At 37.5% G+C, this 12,597-nt stretch overlaps 1 protein-coding gene across 1 annotated transcript; it reads left to right on the top strand.

Annotated features, from left to right (window-relative positions):
- The first annotated feature begins 6,634 nt into the window (after positions 1–6,634).
- Positions 6,635–11,938, top strand: LOC142543363 (uncharacterized). The gene is made up of 4 exons (XM_075650581.1): positions 6,635–6,789; positions 8,216–9,156; positions 10,357–10,473; positions 10,603–11,938. The coding sequence occupies exons 2-4, from the start codon at positions 8,224–8,226 to the stop codon at positions 11,701–11,703; spliced, it is 2,151 nt and encodes a 716-aa protein (XP_075506696.1). The 5' UTR covers positions 6,635–6,789; positions 8,216–8,223; the 3' UTR covers positions 11,704–11,938.
- Positions 11,939–12,597: the final 659 nt, after the last annotated feature.

Raw genomic sequence — 12,597 nt, 5'->3', positions numbered from 1 at the left:
TAATGGTTTGAACATGTTGAGTAATTAGACTCACTAGATTTGAACGTGTGCATGTGAAGATAATGTTGAGACAGGAGGGGCTGACTACTGAGCAAATCCGGACCAAAGTCAGTACACTCATGAAGACCTTGCATTCCGCTATAATTTAAAGTTTAACGAACTTTGACGAGAGAATTTTTAATAAGCATGGTCGAGACTTTTTTTATCAGTTGAATTTTATTGCCTATTGAGTATTTAGAACCTTAGGAAACTTGAAATTTTTATTTAAATGTTATATCGATTTAACTTTTCATTAAAATTTTATCAAACCGAGGTTCCAAATATTTGTTCCATGAATAGTGTTTTCGTGAATAGTGAAAAAAATTTCTTGTGTTATTTATTTAAAATTAGAGTTTGGGACATTTCAGTTGATATCAGAGCCAGTTTCTTATAAGAGTTATGCCTACTGCCTATTCCGAGGAGCTCAAGGAGTCATGCCTCAAGTTTGTGAGTTTTGAAGCTTTAAATTTTAAATGTTTGAAGTTAGATGTTCTTATGATTGTTAACAATAGAAGACAAGATGTAATAGATTTAAATGCATGTTGGTTACATGTTGGATGGGATTATGATTACAGGTATGCCTCCGAGACGCATTATTCACAGACAGTGGGAAGATGACCATAGGGAGGAGAGGCATGAGGAGGCAACACCCCCACCTCCACCCCCGGATGAAAGTGCTCATGTGCTAGAGGAAATGGCACAGCTATTGGAATGGCATACTGAGACTGCTCGTAGGGTTTGACCAGAGGCGAAATATTATCTCTTCAGGAAGATTGATCCCAAGGACTTCTATGGCACTGCCGATCCGTTCGTGTCTTAAGGATGGATCAGATCCTTGGAGGTGATATTTAGATTTATGGGCATGACAGATGCGGACATAGTGCGATGTGCCACTTACTTCTTGAAGGCTGATGCTTCTTTGCTGTGGGAAGGAGCAGAGAAATCAGGGGACTTTGAAACTTTGACTTGGGAAGAGTTCAAGAGAATATTCTACAAGAAGTACTTCACCACAGATGTGCGATCCAGAATGAAGAAAGAATTCACGAGTCTTCGACAAAGAAATTTATCTGTTGCTGAGTATGTACAAAAGTTTTATAGGAGGTGTCACTTTGTGCCCCTAATTGCCAACAACTTTGCTGAAAAGTTGAGTTGATGGTCTGAGACCTACTATTCACCACAATGTTCTAATGGCAAACCCGATTGAGTATTATGTGCCTACCACCAAGGCCTACCGGGCAGAGCAAGCTCTGAAGGATATTGATGAGGAATGCAGAGAAAGAGGCAGCAACTACATCAGAACAAGAATCCTTTTGCGGGACCACCCAAATTCCAGGGACCGCCAAAGCCTCAAGGACAACAGAAACCTTAAGGACAACAGAAACAAAAACCGCAAAAGCCAGTCTCTTTGAAATCTAATGACAAAACATTGTGCAAGGAATGCAACAGACCATTTCGGCAAGTGCATGTGGGGGACAGACAAGTACTTCAAATGTGGTGAGGTTGGGCACCAATCATACAATTGCCCAAAGTTGCAACAACCAATGACTCGCAGGGCCTATGTGATGCATGCAGAGTAGGCCGAGCCAAATACTACTCTTATCACATGTATTAATTAATTCAGCATTTTATACCGTTGAATTCTTTGGATTTTCAGCTCGAGATGTTAGAATTATTCTTGGTTTAAGTTTTCAGAATTGTGGTTATTAAATAGAAAAGTTTCAAAAAAAACTTGGGAATTTCAAATTTATGGTGTGGTGGATTTTAAGAATTTTTACGGGGTGTGATGTTTTTTTTATCACATGCAGGATTTGTATCGCGAGTGTAGCCATGAATACTTTATTAGATTCTGAAACTATCCACTCATTTATATCTTAATCATTTGTGAATCGTTTGGGAATCACACATGAACGATTGGAATTGGAATATAGAGTGACAGTCTCTTCAGGGGAGGAGATGCTATCAATCATTTTGGTTAGAAATGTGGATCTCGAGTTGCAGGAGAAGATTATTCGAGCATATCTTATTATGTTACCAATGCCCCTAATTCGATATTATATTGGGCATGGATTGGTTGACGTTAAATGGAGCATGGATTGATTTTCGTCAGAGGTCAGCATCGAATAGATCGGCCAACGAGAAATTGATATGATTCTTCAGACACAAAATCAAACGCGCTCTAAAACAGAGTCATGCCATCGATTCGATGAAATAAAACACGTTATGTTTTCCCGATATTTTTGAAACAAGTAATTGCTTGTGATATTCACCTGTAAGCTATTAAAATTTAGCAACAAATATTCACGAAGATAACTTATCTAAAAAGAACTTTCAAAAAACTCATTTTTGACAATCCGAGTGAAAAACATTGACAAACACCACGAATATTAAATTTTTGATAAGTTTGATTTTTAGTTGTACAAAGAAAAACTTTGAAAATCTTGAGAGAAAACTCAAAGAAATATATTCAATCTTCAATAATTGTTTTGCAATGTTTTTACAAGGTGTTTATATTTTAAAAAATTACAAAAAAAATTGTAAGTTAGGGTTTCTAGGTAGCATTCTGCACTGCGGCGCGCTGGGGTGGGAAATTTCTTCCGCTAGGGCATGGTGTCTCGCAGATGGGCATGCTGGGGCAGGGATTTTCTCCGCTGGGGCGCGCATGTCTCTGCCCTAGCTGCCTTTCGAGGTCATTTTGCACTCGAATGCTTTGTTACTCGACACGTCTTCATGAAACGCTTCATTGAACTCCTTCAATCATTCGAATGTGCTTGATGTTTCACATTTAATCATCATCAAGCTTGTACGATCGAGACAACATAGTTGTTTGAATCTTTTCAAAAAATTTAGGACGTCATGCCCAGTTAGATTCATATAAGAAATCATTTATTTTTTAGACAGTCAAGAACATGCAGATGCCGCATGTTAATTCTTGCATCTGTGGGAGGGAACTTTTGCTTAGAAACTGCCAAGAATTTCTTGCCATCATCACTTCAGTTTCTGACACAGTCGGTCAGCCTATATATGAGGTAGAGATAGTCAGGGAGTTTCTCGATGTATTCCTTGATGATGTAGTCGACTTTCCACACGAGAGAGAGTTGGAATTTGCTATCAAGTTGATATTGAGTACAATGTCAATCCCTAAGGCATCGTATCGTCTAGCACCAGTAGAGATGAAAAAACTGAAGGATTAGATTCAGGAGTTGCTAGATAAGGGATTTATTCGTCCTAGTTTCTCTCCTTGGGGCACGCCAATGTTATTCGCGAAAAAGAACAACGGAAGCATGAGGATCTGCATTGATTACCGGGAGTTGAACAGAATAATAGTGAAGAATAAATACCCATTGCCGAGGACCGGGGACCTATTTGATCAGTTGCAAGGAGCTTCGGTATTCTCGAAGATAGATCTTCGTTCGGCGTATCATCACTTTAAGGTAAATGAAGCATATGTGCATAAGACAGCCTTCAAAACTCACTATGTGCATTATGAGTTCTTGGTAATGCCATTGTGTTGACAAATGCCTCAGCGATCTTCATGGATCTCATGACTTATGTATTTCAGCTGTACCTGAATCAGTTTATTATGATGTTCATATTCGACATCCTGATTTATTCGAAGAGCAATGAGGAGTATTCGACATCCTGATTTATTCGAAGAGCAATGAGGAGCACAGACAGCACTTGAGAACAACATTGAAAATACTTCGGAAACAAAAACTGTTGGCTAAGTATAGCAAGTGTGAATTCTGGTTACAGAAAGTGGCATTCTTAGGCCACATTATTTCGAGTAAATGAGTAGAGGTTGATCCGTCTAAGGTTGAGGCAGTGAAGGAGTGGTCAATGTCTAGAAATGCATCTAAGATAAGTAGTTTCTTAGGCTTACGTGGCTACTATCGCAAATTTATCAAAGGCTTTTCATCCATTGCTGTGCCATTGACAGTTTTGACAAAGAATAATGCTAAGTATGTAAGGGGAGATGATTGTCAGAGGAGCTTTGAGAAGCTGAAACAAACACTTACTGCAGCACCGGTTCTAGCTATGCCATCTAGGCAAAGAGACTATGTGTTGTACACTGATACTTTGAAACTCGGTCTAGGAGTAGTGTTGATGCAGCATGATCGAGTTATTGCTTATGCGCATCTAGGGAATTGAAGGATCACGAGAAAAAAATTATCCGACTCATGACCTTGAATTAACAACAGTTCTCTTTGTCTTGACGATTTGGAGGCATTACTTTATGGTGAGAAATGCAAAATCTTTACCGACCACAAGAGTCTCAAATATTTCTTCACCCAAAAGAAGCTGAACATGAGACAAAGACGTTGGTTAGAGCTCGTGAAGGACTATGATTGTGATATTAGCTACCACCCAGGGAAAGCTAATGTTGTTGCAGATTCCTTGAGGAGGATGACAGCAGTCGTAGCCCAACAATCATTTCAAAAATCTCTTCAAATAGAGATTCAGATGTTTGATCTTGAGATTTTTGCTATAGGCAACTCTTAGATTATCCACATTAATAGTACAATATACCTTGAGAGACCGTATTCGTATTGGACACTCGACTGACGAGCAATTTCAAAAGTGGAAGAAGATGGATGAGTCTAAGGTAGCATGTTATATTCAATGGAGAACGGCGTCGTCAAGTATAGAAGTTGATTTTGGGTTCCTAGTGTTGATTCTCTTAGAGTTGAGATTATGACAGAGGCCCACACTTCTCCTTATTTTATACGTCTGGGAAGTACGAAGATGTATAAAGATCTACAACGACTCTATTGGTGGCCAGGTATGAAGCGAAATATCCCGTGTTTTATGTTTGAATGCCTAACTTGTCAACAATTAAAGGCAGAGCACCGGAGACACCAGAGACCAACGGTTCTGCTAACGATAAAATTTAAAATTTCGTCGATTCTGCCCATGGGTATTGTTTGATGCATCAAATCAAATATGACTTCAGAATCAGATTTAGATTGTCTACTTGGGAAAAAAATACCAATTAATGGCTAATAGAATTTGTCGGTTCTGCTCAAATTAAAATTTTGCATGTTATGCTAACAATAATCTTTTTGTCGATTTTACTCGCTTGTATTATGTAAGGGATCGAATGATTATGGCTTTTACAATTAGAACTAGATTGTATCTTCGAAAAAATACCAATTTAAGGTTATAAATTTTTACGTTTATGTTCACGATAAAAAATTGTCGATTTTGATCACATGTATTGTAGGATGGGTTAAATGAATTGTGGATTTTCAATCTTATTCAGATTGTGTATTTAAAATTAAAACAATACTGATTCAGGGTTGCTAAAAAATTTTCGGTTCTCATCACTTGTATATGTATGATGGTATTGATTATTACAATTAGAGATTATTGGTAATTTTTTTAATTTTGGTCTCTTTTTTGAATATCGTATGAAACAAAAAAGATGAATCCACTTTCCATTTAGGGTTTATTTGCGAAAAATAAGTTGAATGTGTTGTTATGTTACATGGATAATGATTATGTCGGTAAGTGATCCAACAATTTTCGAAGAATATTATATTTGAAGATGAAACTACTTTAATTATATGTGTATATGCACACTAATATATGTTTAATTGCATAAATATGTTAAATATTTTAAAGTTTTGAGTTATATTATATATCTCACATTATTAATGGATTAAAATGCAATATATAAATATATAATGAAGAATATCCAATCAACTAGTTTGTTACTCATTTTATCTTCTTGTTTTTCATAATCAAGATGACAATGAATCGAGTCTAATTTAGGGATGGCAACTTTCTCAACGGGTTTGGGGTCCCGCGGGGAAAGCCTGAAACGAGGATAAGGATTCCCGATTTTTTTCGAGATTGAGTTTGGGTTCGGGGATTTAAAAAAATCCCCGATGTAATTCGGGGCGGGTATGAGATTACTATCCTCATCCCCGAAATCTCTGAACCCGCCTCGAAAATAATATCAATAATAAAATAATAGTATTATTAATATTAATAATATAAAAATAATATTATTTTTTAAAATAGTAATAATCTTATTATTATTAATATTGATATTGATATTAATATTAATATTATCTCTAATAATAATAGATAATAATAAGTTTTGGTTTGAGAAAATATCTGAATTCGTCATCATCTTGTCATATTAATATTTTTGAAACAAAGATGTGGGCGGTGATGAGAAGTTGATCCCCGAAGTTTCGGGTTTGGGGATAAGTTTTGGTTTGAGAAAATATCTGAATTCGTCATCATCTTGCCATATTAATATTTTTGAAACAGAGATGGAGGCGGTGATGAGAAGTTCATCCCCGAAGTTTCGGACGAGAATTGGGGCAGGTATGGGGGTGAGGATGAATTTCGGAGATGGGGATGACAAACCCGCCCCCGCCCTGGCCCTTTGGCATCCCTAGTCTAATTCTGATCAAACGGGTAGATCGTGACTCGCCCTAGTCCGCCCCATATATATAATAATAATAATTTATATTTTATGTTAAATTTTAAAATAAGGGTAAAATAACTCTTAACCCTAACAATATATATATTAATAATTATTATTTATATTTTATGTTAAAATTTAAAATAAGGGTAAAATAATTCTTAGCCCTAAACAATTCACAAGAGCAGGAAGCCGCTCGTTCATTTCTCATTCTCTCCCTCTGCGTACAAACCAAATCAAGATAACTTTCCAGTGTAAGTCTCGAGCACCTTGCTTCCTCGAATCGTCTGCAGTCGTTTGGATTTTAACATCAGGTTCCACGTAAAGTCGATTTGACGTTTGGAATTCTTTGTTGACTTGTTTAAAATTATTAATTTTCTTTGATTGATCTTGCCTTTTGCTTTTTCCCGATTTGTTTTTCCTGAACTGTTGGTGAAATCTAGATCCTTAATTGTTGGTGAGTTTTGTATATTTTTGAGATTCCGGTGTTTGGCTTTTCAGTGGAACATGGGTATTGAAGATATTGGGGGAAAAGACGTCTTTCGTTTTTTTATTTACCTTTGGTTTTACTTCATGAATTTCGCTTGACTACTCCTTAGTTTGGATCAAGGTTTCAGATTTTAGGTTGGTTAAATCTGGTGAATGTAATTTGTTTTCCTATCCCTCCCAAGATTTCTTTTAATAAATGTTTCTTGCACTTAGCTGTTCTTGATTATAAATACATCGTAATTGTATTTGATATTATGTCAAATTATTTTGTTTGATTTTTCTTTTCGAAATAGGATTTCGACCTATCAATTTTTTTGTGCCTCATTTTGGCGGGTTGGTCGGTCCAACCCGGATTGAACCTGTTGAGTTTAAGAAGGGGCCCGGGTTTGGCCAAAACCGCATCGTTGCCATCCATCCCTATCCATTATCGATCTCTATCCATATCTGTTGGTGTGTTTTTGCACTCAGCACTATTATGTTCACGATCATGGGCTTTATCTTAGATTTGTGGACTCTTATTAAATGGATTAAACCTGAAATTTTTACTGCACTGCTTTGAACACTGTTGGCTTTGGAATTTTGTAGCAGAACTTCAGTGTTATTCTTGTTAAACTTTGTTTAGAGTTAATTTAGATATGTGACCAAACTTCATTGCACATTCCAAGTCACCTTGGATGGGGGTTGGAGAGCTGGCCTTGATCCTACCCCTGTAAAGAAGTAAGATAAGAAAAAAGAAAAACCTGTCATAGTACATTAAGCAGGTTATAATTTACCAGTTGATTTATATTTTTGTTAGGACCTATTTATTAAGAAAGCAGGAACTCTTATGATGTAGAGATGGTAAACTCTTTGCCCTTCAAAGGGGTGCCAAATATCATGATTGTTTGAGCTTGAGTATAAAGTGGCTACCAGCTCAAAAAATAAATAATTTATAAAGTGGCTACGGTATTGATCCTGATAGGGATTTAATGTGGGAAGTGTTTCTATCGGTGAGTACTCTCAAGGTCCCCTTGGTTCTAGAGGCTAAGGCCAGAACTATAGATCGTGCAGGTCTAATTGAAGATATTGTGTGCCCAAAATGGACAATGCAGCAGCAAGCATTGATTCATTTGGTTGATGCGCGTGTGTTCACTGAAGAATTTGTGTTTGTGGTGTATATGGATTAATCTTACCAAGCAGGATGTCTTTATTTTTAGTATATTGCCATCCTGTGAGCAGAGCGTTTATACATAATATGCTTTGGATGCACAGAGTTGGAAATGGTGCGTTCCAAGAGAATTACTAGAAGCTCTAATAAAGCTCGTAAGGAGAATGAAGCTTCTGAAAATGCATTAGGTCAGTCAAAAACTTCTGATCTTGTTCAAGTGGACATGGAACCTCCCAAGGCTGCAGTTCAAGGTGAAGATAAAATAGAAATATCACTTGACCTGGCAGAAAGTGGGAAAGATGAAGAAACTCACAATTTAGAAATAAAAAATGCAATTACGGTGGACAATGATGAAAAAGAGATGATGACAGAAATAAATGATGATAATTTGGCTGAAGAGGACCTAAATAGTTCTGAAGATGATAAAATTTATTCTGATGATAAAATTTATTCTGAAGAAAGCATGTCAGAAGATGATGAAGAAAATCTTGAAGAAATCAATGAAGAAGATATTGTTGACAATGATGAGAACAATGTTGACTTACAAACAGGAGCAGATGAGTCAATAGATCATCATGTGGAAAATGTGGAAACAGAAGATGAAGCTAAGAAAAAAGAAAATGCAGAAGAAGAAAAAGAAATAACTCAAGAGCCTGTTACTGAGAAAGTGAAAGCAGGTTTGAAAGAGGAGGTGGATAAATCCACCGGCAGGATTAGAAAGAAGGCCCGACCAGCGAGCTCAAAGAAATTGAAATCTACAGACGAACATAAGCCAGAATCATCCCGCAAGAGAAAGGCTAAAGTGCGAGTTGAGAGCATGGGAATGATTTTCATGTGTAGTTCTACAACAAAGGAAGACTGTTTCCGATATAGGGTTTTTGGGTTACCGGCAAGCAAGAAAGATACGGTGGAAAAGATTTATCCTGGGATGAGACTATTTCTGTATGATGTTGATCTGAAATTGTTGAATGGCATCTACAAATCTGCTGGACCTGGTGGTTATAACATTGAACCGAAGGCCTTCAACTCCCAGTTTCCATCTCAGGTTCGTGTTTCATGTGTGTATGATATATGCTATGCATACATTTCATATATTGCTCAGTCGTTACTCGATAATGAGAACTTTTCTGCGAGATGATATAGGCGAAACTATGGGCAGATTGGTAAATTCTATGCAGGGAAAGATGTTAAGTGTAAACTTCAGTTCATCAATGTTAACTCGGTAAATTGCCTTTATTCAGCTTTAGCTAAGGGCTCAAACAAACTAAATCGAGCATAATGATTTTTACCTTTTTATATTCGAATTCGAGCTCTGTAACTCTAAGAAATTAGACTAACTGGGATTTAAGTCATGGATGGTGACTTAAGTATTTATATTTTGATTTGAGAATCGAGGTTGAGAATGGTATGGTTGATTGAGTCATTCAGTCGCAAGCTAAAAGCCAAGCCTGGGAAGGTTTCAAAGCATATTTTGATTTCTCAGACAAAATTGAGAAACTTTTTGTCTCATATCAAATCAGAAAAAAACTCTCGAAAAGTGGAAACAGCAGCATCAGTGACATCCTACTTTGAGCTGCAGCTCAAGTTATCAGTCCTCGAGGTGAACTTATCTCTTGGATGTCTTAGAAGGACTAAAAGTCTATAAGTATGAGCGGTTAGAAGAAGTGCAGATCCACTGAAAAAATATTAGAAGTAGTTGTACAGCATTTGATTTTTTGCGAATGAAGGCCATAAACCACCAAACAATGCTTTAATTTAGGATAATTCGCTTGCACGAGAAGAATTTGTCAACTGTGTATTAAGGATAGTCCCACGGGCATGGAAAATTATCTCATAAACTAAAACTTGTTAATTCTTCAATATTCACAAGCACATTACGTGACTTGTATAATTTGAATATATCCTAATTTTACAAGTGACGTTTTTCTCTCATTGCCAAAGAGGGGTAAAGAAATACTGTAGTCAAAATTTAGAGTGGCTAATTAGCTTTCCTTTGGAATCGAACATTTATTTTATGCTTCTCTCTCTCTCATCATTTTTATGAAAATGAGATCGTTGTTAGTGGGTTAAGATTTTGAATGTGATGTTGGTCAAGTTCGATGGTTCTCATCAATGAAAAGATATCATTTTTTATTTTAGATGTGATTTTTTTCCAAGTGCTTTGTCTGATGCATTCGGTCTGTCAAATAAATACTGACGGTGTGCTGAACCTTGAGTTTTGATTTGAAGGCAGTTATTGTTTCAGGTTCGATTCAGAGTTCTGAAAGATTGTTTGCCTATAGCTGAGGAGAAGTTCAAGAAGGTTATCGAGGATAACTACTTTTCAAAGAATAAGTTCGATTGCCAACTGACTTCAGTACAGGTATCTTGGCAAAACCTCCTTGGCTGACAATATGTTCTCAAATATCAAAGACTAGCCTGGTATAATGATAGTAAGAATGATGATTCATTTATATTTTTCATCTTTTTTGTATTCAATATTCTTTTCCAGGTCAATAAATTGTGCAAACTTTTTCTGGCTAAGAGCAGAGGACAGCACCTAGCAAAGTCAGGCAGGATTCGTAAAGCAGAGAACCACACAACTGTACGTAGAGGCAGACTTGGGATACGTAGAGCAGAAGAGGACAGGCTCCATTCAGTGAGGGAGGAGCGCAGGTATAATGACCGTTCTCATAAGCGCCAAAGGAGGGTCCCAGTTTCACCAGTGCGGGAACCACTGCCTTTACGGGTTCCCTCACCACTACCATCTTCTGTTCGTTTATATGCTCATGATAGGACTTTGGAAGAGGATCCTTACAGGAAATATCCGTATTTAGAAATTCGCGATCCTTATCGGGATGGGCCACTTTTAAGCCATGCCGACCCTTACAGAGATCGACGAGATCCACCCATAGAACATGGTTCTTACAGAGATGGGCGAGATCCACCCGTAGAACGACTTGATTCTTACAGAGATGGGCGAGATCCACCCATAGAACGACTTGATTCTTACAGAGATGGGCGACATCCACCCATAGAACAACGTGATTCTTACAGAGATGGGCGAGAACATCTTGATTTTTATGGGGTTAGGCGAGATCCACCAACAGAATGTCATGCTCCATATAGAGATGGGCGAGATATACAGCTAGGGCATTCATCTCCTCCAGCACCTTACAGAGATGGACAGAGAGTGTACATTGATCTTCATGATCCTTACAACGACAGGCGAGATTCATATTTGCTGCATCGTAATCCTCCCAGAGCCATCCCTCAATCTGACCCTTATATCACTTACAGGAGGGATCTTTTATCAGATCATAGTGATGTTTATAGAGCTGATCGCTTGGTTGAGACCCGCGAATCTTATGGGCGAAAGTTACTGCTGGACCACCGTGACCTTCCACCACATTTAGAATTTAGGCGGCTCAATGACATCAGCAGTAGGGATTCACATGTTTCCTACCGAGCACGTCCAGCATACATGGAACCTACGTATTCTGCAGAATATCCTTCTCGGGCGGGGTTGGAGCGCGACCTTCGTCCTATAGGTCCATCTACCGATCATTCTGCTAGGGGTCAATTATCTGGGTTTTACTCTCGCCACATTTGATTTAGAAAAGAACTTTATGGTGAGAGCACATAAGGAAGCTGTTTCAGTAGACTTCTGCGTCCCATTTATGGTTATTCGGCTTGTAATGGCTTTGCGTTGCTTTTCTGGTTAATTTAGTACTTCTTTGTTGGTTTGATTGTTGTTGTCAATGCTCCTGTAACTTTCACTAATAATTCTGTTTATCCTGAAACTTAGTTCGAACAAGTATATGATAACTTATTGGTAATTGGAACTACATCGGAGCAAATGTGATAATTTACTAGGCATTTCAATTGTAATACTTTATGTACTAATTTTTGTTTTCTGAGTTCTACTTCTACATATCTGGTCTATGGTGAACCATTTAGTCATTTTGGTTCACAATCAGTATTTCGGCTTAGTTAGCTTTGAAACTCGTCGGATTACCATTTTATGTTGCTAGCATGGGCCTCCACAGCAAAATATGTGTTGGGCAAAAGGACCATTCCTACCTTGTAGTATCTGGGAAGTTCGATGCCACAAGTATGGGGACTACCAGCATCGACGACGCCAATTGATTTAGCATGAGATCCAAGCATCATCATCTTGGAATTTCCCCTCGGTGACGTCGAATCTCCCTGTAGCATTCGGAGTATCCCAATGAATTTGAATTAAACATTTGTTCTTTTGTCACACCGAAGGCATCATCGAAGTATGAAGGATTTGAACATTAGCTCAGGTCATAATAATCTGTCTCTATTTTGTGTCATTGATAGATTTGACTGGAATATACATGTAAGAACTCAAATATTCTAAAATTAAATATTTTATTATTTCATTAGGAATTATGGTGTGACCACATAAAATAGTAAATACGAAGGTTCCTTGAGTGGTTTAGCACGAGCTTAGTGTGTATTGAAGAAGTTTTACTATACT

The sequence above is a fragment of the Primulina tabacum genome, chromosome 4 (genome assembly GCF_025594145.1).
Source record: "Primulina tabacum isolate GXHZ01 chromosome 4, ASM2559414v2, whole genome shotgun sequence".
Taxonomy (NCBI): Eukaryota; Viridiplantae; Streptophyta; class Magnoliopsida; order Lamiales; family Gesneriaceae; genus Primulina; species Primulina tabacum.
This window is presented reverse-complemented; position numbering and strand designations above follow the sequence as displayed.